Genomic DNA, 13017 nt, shown 5'->3' on the forward strand with positions numbered 1-13017 from the left:
AGTGGGAGTGTGAGGGCGCTGGATGAAACAACCCTGGTAATAATAGAGTCTTCCATGTGAGGGAAACAGAAATATGGTACACTACGAAAATGGTATTTTTTATCATTTCTGAGAACACAAATTTATAAAAATGTTATTATAAAATATTTTAAGAGTTTTTAATTTGAATTTATTAAATACACATCTTTTTGATAGTGTATAATATATTTGGTAATTTCAGAATACCCCTACTACAAAATGATTGCTACGAAATGGTGCTAAAAATCACCTCAGAGCAACACCGCGCGAAAAAATACTTATCCCTAGTTTGTACCTTTACAAATGGTAGCTTGTGAAAGGTTTTCAATTTTAGTAGTAGCAATTGCAATAATATTTAATTTCATTATACATTGGTTTTAATTCGAGTTTGCTACAATAATCGTATTCGAAACAAAACAAAGGAAAATTTACATTTATGTCCATATATGGTCGTTGATTGAATACTGAATATATTTTTATGGAAGAAACTGTAAAAATATCCTAAAATCAATGATAAATCGAATTTAAAGCATAGGCCTCGTTGAATCTAAAATTAAATATATAACACTTTGTATGTGGATTTATTTAGTTTAGTAATAAAACATTTTAAAGAAATGTATTTCGTGCGACGACGGGCCCGTTAAAAATAAAACGACATGCGACATGTGAAGAAAGGTCAACTAATTAATTATGCAAAGCGACGCTGTGACCCGTAAAGATAATCCAATCGATTCAACAACAAAATACGGCGCGCCAAATTCAGTTGGCGCGGAACTTGCTAACGCTTTATCAATGAACAGAGGTTTGTCTTTTAAAAACCAAGCATTTAAACAGCCAACATGAGCTCAGTTTTAACAAATTCGCCACGGAAAAACATGCAAAATAATCTGATGACTTCACCAGTGCGGCAGTTTAGGTTAGATTCAATCCCAAAGAGTCCTGGATTCGGAGAATTCTACCCGTGGAAGTGGTCTGAGAATGCGGAGAATATCCAGCTCAGCCCCACCTCCTCCAGTTCCTGTTATTCGCCGAGTGGGTCAGAGGGATGTCGAACTCCAAAGGCGAGAGGCAGGCCTAAAGCTGAAACTATTCCAAGCCTTCAATTAGAGGGATCATTCTCTCCAAGCAGTATCAGATGCAAGATTTGCCACCGTGTATTTCCAAGAGAAAAGTCTCTGCAAGCACATCTTCGCACTCACACTGGTAAGTTTGTTGAAGAATTTTTTTTTCGAATGTCTTATTAATATTATTTAAATGTTCAAATGAAATGATTGACCATGATATGGTGATAAATACCTTGATTATGTTAAGAAGTACTGTACTGTTATCAATCAAGAAGGATTATGGTGTGTTATTTTTGTTATTTTCTGGTATAATAATTACCGAGTCTGATTGTTATAAAAAAAAAACAACATAAACATATTGACAAAAGGTGATGAGATTTTGTTCAAAGAAACTAATCAAAGCTCAACACCAACTTGCATAAGAATTAGGCCTAGGCCTAGTATAATTAAGAAATATGCCATATGTTGAAATATTTAATTTAACGTCGAACGTATTTAAAATTAAAGATGTATTGTCCCTTTGTCAAATTCCAAAAAAATAAAAAATTAAATATTTCGAAAAAAAGTGGGTCATTTTGAAGTATCATAATAGTTATTAACTTTCACCAAAAATTAGTGGAAAAAAAAATCATTTAACTGAAATACAGACGTTTTTTGGTTCAAAAAATAACTTTGACTTCCAGTCAAAGTTTTCGATCAAAACATATCTCATAATGCAACGCGCTTATTTGGCTACTCTGTACGCATAATCATAAAACTTCCTCGCGATCTGTGTGAAAACACCTTCTCAACCGTGACGAGTTGTAAACAATCCTAATTAGCATCATGCATAATGTATAATCATGGTTTGAAATCTTTGTTTACTTTCGCTCGCGACGATTTTCCAAACGAAATGTAATCAAATTAATTTAGCTGTTAATTACGTAAAATTGTTGTTTTTGGCTCGAATTTTCGACTTAAAGTGAATAACTTTAATATTACTTTGATATGGCCAATTTAAATTTAGAATATTCTGACCTTCATTTTTTTGTGTTTCAAGGGACAATACATCTTTAAGAAAAAGAAGATAAATGCAAAGCTTTAAGTTTACGATAACTAGTAGGCCTATACATAAATAGCAAATGATAAAAATAAAAAATGTGATAAACTGAAACTCTTATTTAGAGGAGGCCTACTAATTCAATTTCTTCTTTTTTATATTATACTGTATCATAGACATAATCCTATACTTTTTGAACATCAAGAAGACAAACAATGCAACTTTTTTCACCAGATGTTTAGATTTGATGCAGAAGCTTGACAGCTGCTGTCTTTTGTTTTTATTAAACTAACCAATAAGACCTCAATTAAGATTCATGTTTAATTATAATTTCTTTTAATTTTATATAAATTATAATATATAAATAATTTTATTTATAATTATAATTTTTCTCAATTTATTAGGTGAACGTCCATATACTTGTGACTATCCAGGTTGCACGAAAGCATTTGTTCAAAGTGGTCAATTAAAGACGCATCAACGACTTCACACGGGAGAAAAACCATTTAAATGTAAAGATAAAGGTGAATATTTAGGATCTATCTATTCATATTAATTTCCTTTAAATTTTAACTCGCTTCTTCTTTAACACGTCAAAATTTGTATTATTATTCAATATATGGTATCCAGTATAATTATTTTTAAAAATCAATGTTTATACTCTTCCAGTTTCCTTTTTTTTTTGTACTAAATATGTTATATTTGTCAATCAAATTCAATTTTTAAACGTATTAATTCTATTCTAATTAGGGTCTGATGTATGTATTTTAACTAAAAAAACAACATTTAATTGGGGGGGAAAACAAGCCAAATAAAATTATGAATAAATTATTCATGTTTCCATTATTCTAAGAACTTAAATTTAGTTGTGAATTGTCTTTTATTCTTAATGTGTTTTATTTTCACAGAATGCACAAATCGTTTCACACACGCTAACAGACATTGTAGCTTGCATCCAAAAGCAGGCATTATACGTGTTGAGCAACAAGACGATCTTACTGATGGTGTAGTAAAGAATGATGAGAATGATGAGGCTGTTGCACTCTGGTTACAAAGGTATGCTATTTATCACACACACACAGTAAATCTCTTAAGCTCTGTCTACACTATCAAACTAGGTTGACAAAAAAAAAGTGTGATGTGCTTAAATATGGTAGTTGATATGACATCATCCTGTCATATATGGGCACATCACATTTTTTTGACCACATCAAGTTTGATAATGCAGACAGAGCTTTATTTTAAGGGGACACCTCTAGGGTCAACGAAGTGTCCCCTTACCACAGGGGTTCCCTTAGAGGAGGTGTTCTTCCGTAAATGAATAGCTGCCGTTCGACGCAACAAATGGTGCCATTGCTGCATTGTACCAAGTAATATCATCGATAAATTAAACAGAAGCACTTATGATATTGTGGGATGTCTGCTCAATGACAACAAGAGACATTGTACATTTCATCTAAAGCTCTGTCTACACAATCAAAATAGTTTGACAAAAAAGTGTGATGTGCCCAAATAGGGTAGTGATATGCCTAAATATGATAGTGATATGACTATAAAGTGACACGACACATAAAGTTTGATAATGTAGACAAGGCTTAAGTCCTTTCATTTGTCCATGGTAATAATAAGCAGGACATGTTCAAATGAGATCCGTTGATCAACTGACAACTCTCTTGATGGCAAATTTTTATCTGAAAAAATGATTTGAGCGAGTTGTTGATAATAATTTACCGTATCTAAATAATTTTGTATACATTTATTTTACAAATCTATAATTATTTCTATATTAATTTTACGGAATTTTTCAGATTTGTATCCGCATCAAAAACCCCAAGTAAGGTTACAAAAGCAGAGAAAAGGAAATTTCAGACCGAAATGAAAGTCGAAGGTGATGAGCGAAAGCGCTCAAGGATAACTGCTAGAAGGCGCTTAGAAGAGCAACGAGAAAAGTTCCACTGCGCCGTAGCGCTTGTGGAATTAGCAGAAAAATTGCCGTGTGATTTGTAGATTAAAAAGTGTGTTTAGTTAAATGATTTTTATAAATAACATTGGTAGTAGGTAATGCCTATAACACAACAATCAATTTTGCATTGAAAGTACAGCGTCTCACTGGGCGACGCATTTGAGAGCACCCTCACTAAACTAAAAAAAATGTTTTTTTAATACAATAATATATTAAGCGTGTACATTCATCCTGGGCCTCTCCTGTGGCCATATTCACCATTCATACTTAGGCTAAGGAAACACTAAAAAAATATAAAAATCTCCTACTGTATCTGAGTTAATACAATATTTAAATTAAATACTTAATATTTAAAGAAAATATCTCACTTAACTGTGATTGGTGAATACGGCCACTAAATTGTATTATCCTATCTTCTCTACAGTGTACTAAAAGGTTTTTTACATATTGAGGGAGAGCTAATTAATTGACTTAATAAAGCACCTCTCATTGGCTATTCTATCCCACAATGCCATCCAAAACGTTACATGTCTTGGATGAACAGGAGATTCTTGGGTTATAGGCTTTTTGGTAAATGGTGACAAATGTAATCAACACTTTAGCTTAAAGTCATTTTATTTGCGTGCCAGCAAGACTAAACGAATTCATTCAATGAGCCCTCATACTTTTTCAAGTGGGTTTTATCCCTTGTATTGTTGTATATAAAACACATCTAGTCAAACTAGTGATTTTTATAAACATTTTTTCAGTTTTTTCTTTAAATAAATAATTGCAGTAATTGATTTTAAAAAAGCAATAGCTGTATTTTTGATAAAATTATTTTAAAGTTTATGTCTATTCATTGGTATCGTTTTTAGGTATGTTTAAAAAATTGACTCATACCTTTTTGGGAATAATTTAAAAATTAAATTTTTTTAAACATGTAATTAAACTACTATTGAAAATAGTAGCAGATTTATAAATTTATGCAAATTAGTTGTCACAAATTGGAACAAATTTTATTGAAATTGTTTTGTAAAATATAACGTTAAATCAAAGCTTTTATAAATATTTTTAGGGTAATTATGGAAAATTGAAAGTATTTAAATATTTATATTTGGTTAATTTTTGTCATGATGTTGCTTATACAGGTAAAATTACATTTTACAAATGTTATATGTTTTGTATATAAATATAGTGTAAATAAATATACAATGTAATTGTAATATGTTTGTAATTTGTATAAAATGAACAGTGTTTATAGACAGACATGTAACTTATTTATTAGACATGGGCATAAAAAACAAATGTTTAATGAATATGAAGTAGGTCCTAGCTAATTCAGTCTTGGCATAGCTAATTCAGTCTTGGCCTAGCTAATTCAGTCTTGGCATAGCTAATTTGTCGTTGAAATAAAACTTTGAGCTCTGATTTCTGTTTTAAACTAGTTTGATTTTGTTGTCATAATGCGATGTTTAATACTTTAAATGGTGAAATTTGTATAGTATACTTTTGGGGTGTAGGTCTAAGTGAAATTTTATTCCAACATGGTAGTGCGTTAGACTTGGTAAATTAACATTAATTGGTTGGTATACGACGGGCCGCATTCACCATTCATTTGGTCTAAGGGAATTTATGGAAAATACTTAAATTATCTCACCACAGTATCCCACATTGACTGAAGATAATATAATATACAGTATATATATATATTTCCTCCCAAAAAAACACATACATAACAGGAGGCACATACATTGAAAAGAGAAACAACCAAACTTGCTTAGCACAATCAACTTTATTTTATAAACACAACATATCTTCATACATCATCCTCATTTTAAAACAAAACACTAATTTCTGTCAATATTCAATGTAATTTAAAACAGTGTCGTAAATGATCGAATTAGTAACTGTCTTTCACTAAACGCTGCTGTTGCACAAGCTCTATGCATAAAAAATATACCATATTTGTTTGTGCCGTGTATTTTATAAATGCCCCAGCACTTGTTTGATCAATCACAGTATTTTACTAATAGCAACACTCCATAGCAAACGATTAATACTAGGATTTCATTGTGATATATTGCAACAGTACTGATTGTTACCCTGTATAAATAAAATTGATTACACAATAGTTATGTTCAGACGGTATTCTAGTGTGAAGTTACGACGTGTAAATTATACATGTGCTCACACTAAAAAGCAAAACATTTGTAATATTGGTATTGCTAATTGAGAACTTAAAAAGGCTCACTTCTATCCCGCCCGAACATAACAAATAACAACCGAACAACTTAATAATATAATAAAATCAAACTGGGAAAATAAAAAAAAACAAACAAAATCAATTTCAGGCAAATAAGGCTTAGCAAATAACAATTCATATTACTGTATTAACAATTGGCAATTTGTTTAATTTACATTAAAATATACATAGAAGTAAACAAATGAATACAACAGAGAAATGAAACTAAACAGTTTCTGTCTCACAACAATTAATAGACGACAATCTTATTTACTGTTTGAAAATTAAAAAAACATTCCATTTATAGTATACAAAGGGACCATGTCAGAATGATTCTAGTGCAGTTACTGCAGTAACTACATATATTTCACTCTTTAACTAATTTATGTAAATATTTACTTTTTCTGGGTAATCATACATACGGTTCATTGTCAGACTCATAAACTAAACAAACTAAAATCATACATCATTACAGTAATAAACTATAGTTGCTTCAGTAACTGCAGTAAAATAATTTTGACATAAAATAGTAGCACTGGAGACATGTATACTTTATTGCATTGCATGTACAAGACGGATAATTTTCATTCCTTTCATTTAATAAAATAGATTAGTTTTTATGTGTAAAATAACATTAGAAACTTCTAAACCAAAGGCACTTTCTATTTAGGAAGGTCTCGTAACAAGGCTATTCTCTCCAGAACAAAACAGGAACTGTCAGTTACACAGGAGCAGCAGGAATTCCCAAGCTCAAAAGTAATAAAAAATAGTTGATATTGGAGAAAACACTGCACAGCACTAAAAACTATAAAGTAACCAAGCGTATAAAACATCTGAACATGCTCTCAAACCAATCTGCATTTTGTATCTCACTAAAAAAAATGTGTTTTTTCCCAACAAGAAATGAGCCTAGCAAAAACGCTGCATAATGCAGACACAGAGTAAAAATAGGATCATCATTACTTTCGTGGAATTATAGATATTATACTGTCCTGTTTACAAGCCATACATTGGCAAAACAATCCCCTTAAAACACAAAAATATATATCCATAACAATAGTTATGACACACAACTAGACTATACAGCTATCGAGTCAAAAAGTCATTCTGTACATTCTCAATAACTTATGAAAAACAGAATGCCTGTTACATTCAATAGTTGCGTAGTTTAGTGGCATGTTGTAAAAACAAAGGTCAATATCATAAAACAATTAAGTTCAAGTTAATGTGACCTTTGTCTCAATAATAAAAATCTATTGTGTCGAAGCTCAATATTTATATATCACCGCTTAATAAAGCATGTGACCATTAATATGTATAATATAACCTACAATCATATTATATTATTTGTTAACATCATAGAATAATTTACAATATATATTATATATTAACATTTTCATATATAAACAACGTATTTAATTAATACAATGAGTAAAGTAAATGAAAAATTCAAGATAAAATATGAAATCGATAACATTTAGGAAAGTATAGGTATAAATACTTTAATATTAATAATAAATGAATGAAAACGGTGCAAAACTAGTACCCCGTTCGGCTAGCAAAAATCTGGAGTTTACACACTAGGGTGTACACCATACAAAACACTGTTGATGCCAGTGTGTGCAAACTCTGGAGTTTTCACACAAGGGTGTACACCATACAAAACACTGTTGATGCCAGTGTGTGCAAACTCTGGAGTTTTCACACAAGGGTGTACACCATACAAAACACTGTTGATGCCAGTGTGTGCAAACTCTGGAGTTTTTTTAGCCCATGTGAATGATGCAACTTTGTACATACAAAGATAATATATAAAATATAAAGCAGTATGATGTGTCCAAAAACTACATCAAGAAACTACACTGGATACGATAGTACTGTTTGTGCATTGACTAAAACCATTTTCACATTTCTCAAGTTGTAACATATTTTGATGTCATTACTCGTTTTCATTACTCATATATGCATTTGCTAAACTGAAATCTTGAAAGAAAGAAAGGAGTTTGTGTGGTATTTGATTATCATGCATGTACTGAGATTTTATGATTTGTGTGGATCTTTATTTAGATGTGTGTTATTTTACTGTACAGTTTTTTTTATATGTTTCTCCTGGGAGGTGAATAAATGTGATTTGATTTGATTTACAACTTGATATAAATACTTTTGCAGAAGCTTGGAATATGATTTATTTTTTCTAGTTTTAGAGTTTTTGTGTATAAAAAAATAATAGTAATCTTTCACCTTCTTCTTAACCCCTCCTCTACAACAAGCAATTACCAAAAAGTGTAAATCTACCCTATTCTGTTTCCTCAACCCTTCTTAACATTACATATTACAAAATAAATAATAGATGACTACATATTCATTTTTTATTAAAATAGGTTTTGTAAATATTTAATTTAATAAGAATGAATTACATATTATACATTCTTAAAAATATATTGTATTTTATACCCTATATAATGTAGTTTTATTATAAAATATTATGTATCTAGGCCTGTTTATATTATGACAATAACGAATGATAAAATTCGTATAATACAATGTTATTGATCATGGCGTCATTTAGGTTAACATGTATTTCCAGGATTGGAACTTTTCTAATTTGTGTTGGCTTCTCTAGAAAAATGTACATCTGTCATCCTTCTTTATGGTCCTAAGTATAAACAGGCTTTAATTGTTAATATTACAGTTGATGAATCTGTTTATGTTTTTGTGCTAGTGACATTATAAATAATTCCTTTTCATGTACTAGTTTGTTATGGCTTAACTATAATCCCAATAATAAATAAACTCTCCATAAATGATGTTTTTGCTGGTAACTAAATTGCACAACAATAGCAAAGGGATTTTGGTAGCACTATCGAAATATACGGTATGCATAGCTAGCTTTATCAACATCAGTAAATTACAAACGCTAAAAAAAAAACATAAAATAATTGTTAGTAGTTTCGCTGAGATGACTATCAATTCAAACAAGAATGTGCATGCATCACTATGTAATGCAAGAATTCCCAGGAATTGTACCAAATTTGGTCCAAAACTGTATTATATTCCTATAGCTACTATCCAGACTTCAAACCTTCTAGGTTTAAAATGTTCTACTAAGTCAGAAATCATTTGGTTTGAATTCTTCTACAATAAAGAAAATATGACTGGAAAGATGGCTCGGAAACTTCTGATGTTTGAAATGTAAAGCTGGTTTGGAATGTTCCCGCATATTTACGATGTGTTTGTAGTTGTTCCTGTCACCAATTTGGTTCCAAATGTACCATTATATTGTCACCAATTTGGTTCCAAATGTACCATTTATATAGAAATTGTCCCCGATTTGGCTCTAAATGTTCTATTATACTGGCGATGTTGTTTTGGTACTAATGGCTTCGATCTAAAGCTGCAATAAACTTTGGTTCGATTATCTTGGGAAGTAATTTATGCCTGAAAAATAAAACATTAATGACGATCATTAAATTCCTGTAAGAGACTTATTCATGGTTGATTTCACATGAATTCTCAGTATGCGACATATGATAATGAAGATTTATATAGTGCAATATCCGCAATAGCGCTCATGGCCCTGCGGACTTAGATGATAACCTTTTCAAACATTATTCTCCTCTAAAGTCTAAGGGTCATGCCATGTTACCGGCTGCCGACTACGGCACTATTACATCTGTCCACAACAGTGGCTGTGTCAGCTAGTACAAATGGTAACCCCCTACTCGTCTCGAAAGTTGTACTAGGTTCTTTAAAGTGCACACTAGCAATATTGTGTACAATGGACCTATGATCTATAGCCCTTATCCGAGAAGACCCATCAGAACCATGGTACGAATGAGTCCCGACCCCTTGCCATAAGGCAATACATTACCACTGTCTTAACCATTCGGCCATTCACTCCTATGTTGCAGAACTGTTTCAATTTTGTGAAAGGGCAAGATATAAATATGCAGTGGCTGTTCTCAACATTCAAACTTAGGCTATTGGAAACAATTTCCATTAAAATTTGAAAATACCAATTATTTTTAAAATCTTTAAATATGTATTGCCACCGCACTGTTATATTAAATACAGAAAAATTACAAAAAACATTAACCTACCTTATGGGAAGCAGAATCAGAATAAGAATGGGAAAAACCATTTTAAGATAGGGGTATGGTGCAAAGCCAAATGAACATAGTATAATTAATTGAATAAGCTGGAAAAATGTAAAGGTATGCATCTTGCGTTGTGGTACCCTTCTCACATAATGGTTTGGAGGATACGCAGCCTGAAAAGAAAATATAGGTTTTTTTTTATTAACTTACAACAAAATTGTTATATTTCTATATATTTTAAAATTCTTTATATTGTTATAAATAATTTGATTATTTATATATATGATTATAATAAACTTACTTGTTCAGTAATCAAAAGCTTCATACGTTCAAACAATTGATTGCCGTCAAGGGCAGTGTATGCTACGTATAGAAATAGGCCATAGAGGACAGGCTTCGGAATGTACTCCAGCGGGTTTGGAATCATAAACAGTGATAAGCCAATCAGAATATGTGAAAACAAACTGGTGACACGAGTTTCTCGCACACGTACAATACTGAAAATAAACAATAATATTTATTTATTAATAGCCATGTAATTGTAAACACAACAATTGTATATTGAATGTTTCTAAAAACAGTGGTTCTATATGATGTTTGTTGAACATGGTGTTCCATCTTTTCATAAAGTATTCTAAGTAGTACTTAGACTTAGACTCATTTGTCTGTAAATATGCCCTTATACTCTGTAAATGTAGACATAGGTGGATAAGTTTTTTTGTATGCATACTCCTAGATCTGCATCTATACATTATTTCTATAGAGATAGAAATATACAGTACCATTGTTAGAACTCTTTTGTTTTTTCTTATTTGTATGGATATGATTAACTGAATAGAGTTAAAATGAAACCAATTTTTAGAAGTAACAGATGTTTGAACATACTTGGTTATCTTATACAAAGAATATTCAGAGGCAGATCCAGGATTTTCTTTAAATGGGGGCTGTCAAAAACGGCGGAGAGTTACTGCGTGACCTTAGCGTTGGATCCAATCCTGATATTACTTACATGTTATAGACATGTCCTTGATCAACTCTTTCTTCTACGTCAGCAAGTGCCTTGACATGAAGGGGTGAGTGAGGTAAAGCAGCATGCACCCACGGTAAACCAACTATCGATAAAAGTGCATTCAGCAAAGCAACTACAAATAAATCTAAATGATACGCTGAACCTTTCTTAAGTCTACAATAGAAAAAAAATGTATTTAGTTAGTTATATAGAGCAAGATCAAAATTAAGTTTGGAATATTAAATATATCATAATAGCTTGCTTTTTTTTATTTATTTTTTTTTTTTGCTTTACAATCATAATAATACAGTATCATACTTATTAGTTGATCATATGGTTACAATTGATCACAATACAATTCATATGTTACTACTTGAATAAAACAATTGAAGAATTGAACATAAATGAAATCTCTTTTTTTAATGTTTTTTAATCTGTTATTACTCTAAAAAAACAGGACCATATGTAAAACCGGTATCTATATACAATAATTAATAATAACATAATAATTGGTTAAAATACACAATAATGTATTAATAAATTACATGATTTACAAAAAAGTCACTTAAAATGTATTGACAGTTTAAGGTTCCATAGAATACAGTAGAAAGAAGGGCTCAACTATTGAAACACAACAATGTACACTTTGAATAGTGGTTATTACACCTCTTTTAAATAATGATGTGACTTTTGTAATGATGTATCTAAGAACAATTCATTACCCATGTAGAGGAATAGTATTATTGTTCCTATAACAAAAAAGATTTAAACACACTAATATCACGATCATCACAGGATATCTTTTTTCATGGGCAAAATGATTCCTGGGAAACCACAATTTCATAATTTATAACACAGATGATAGACTGTTAATCGGTACATTGTTTTAGAACTTAACAAAAAATGAACATTTTAAATTTTTAGTATTTTTTATTTTATTTGGAAAGGTTTTCTTGTTATTGTACTTAATAGTATTTTCATGAAGACGAGTAAAGTTGATTTTACTCTATCTTAAATGCATTTACATCTTGATATGTATACACAGCTATTACCGTATATCCTCTGGTATAATCCCACCCCCTCTCCCTCTAGAACACAAAATTGCGGGGTGGGACTATACCTGGGGAAACCATGGTTCATGAAAAAAGTTGGTAAGCTCCTGAACTGGATAGAGAGAGGCCTACATCCAAACAAAAAATCAATACTGGGATTATACCAAGGAAGTGCCTGTTTGTGAAATCAGACATAAAGTAGGGGGTGGGATTAGACCCAAGTGGGATTATACCCAAGGATATATGGTATATACTATGTCACTTAATCATCTTATGAAAAGTATACTCACTTATTTGCTGGGTTATTAACCATAGCACTTGATATATTTTGATCCATAAAGAAGAGTAGTGAGAGGCAGAATCCTAGGCCCATGGCCCCAAACCATGCACCCACTGGTAGGGTCTCCAAAGGAGCTATTACAAAGATGTTACTGTCATGGTATGGCAATGATTCCACTGTAACAAAATTCAATATCAAATAGTTCATTACAAAACATAAAATAATATATTTAAATAGTATATTAATACTGATGATGTATCATTCATTATTT

At 31.0% G+C, this 13017-nt stretch overlaps 2 protein-coding genes across 2 annotated transcripts in view; one reads left to right on the top strand and one right to left on the bottom strand.

Annotated features, from left to right (window-relative positions):
• The first annotated feature begins 710 nt into the window (after positions 1 to 710).
• On the top strand, positions 711 to 5494 carry LOC144844660 (zinc finger protein 367-like). The gene is made up of 4 exons (XM_078701677.1): positions 711 to 1221; positions 2526 to 2645; positions 3030 to 3177; positions 3930 to 5494. The coding sequence occupies exons 1-4, from the start codon at positions 858 to 860 to the stop codon at positions 4126 to 4128; spliced, it is 831 nt and encodes a 276-aa protein (XP_078557803.1). The 5' UTR covers positions 711 to 857; the 3' UTR covers positions 4129 to 5494.
• Positions 5495 to 6436: 942 nt separating this feature from the next.
• The window catches only part of LOC144844651 (solute carrier family 4 member 11-like), a 32347-nt gene continuing 25766 nt past the window's right edge, over positions 6437 to 13017 (bottom strand). The window contains exons 14-18 of the mRNA XM_078701656.1: positions 12757 to 12922; positions 11415 to 11588; positions 10707 to 10902; positions 10409 to 10578; positions 6437 to 9746 (exon numbers count right to left, since the gene is read on the bottom strand). Of these exons, the coding sequence (XP_078557782.1) occupies positions 9683 to 9746; positions 10409 to 10578; positions 10707 to 10902; positions 11415 to 11588; positions 12757 to 12922 (770 nt within the window). The 3' untranslated portion in view covers positions 6437 to 9682. The remainder of the gene's footprint in view (positions 9747 to 10408; positions 10579 to 10706; positions 10903 to 11414; positions 11589 to 12756; positions 12923 to 13017) is intronic.

Source organism: Antedon bifida, chromosome 6 (assembly GCF_963402885.1).
Source record: "Antedon bifida chromosome 6, ecAntBifi1.1, whole genome shotgun sequence".
In the NCBI taxonomy this organism is placed as follows: domain Eukaryota; kingdom Metazoa; phylum Echinodermata; class Crinoidea; order Comatulida; family Antedonidae; genus Antedon; species Antedon bifida.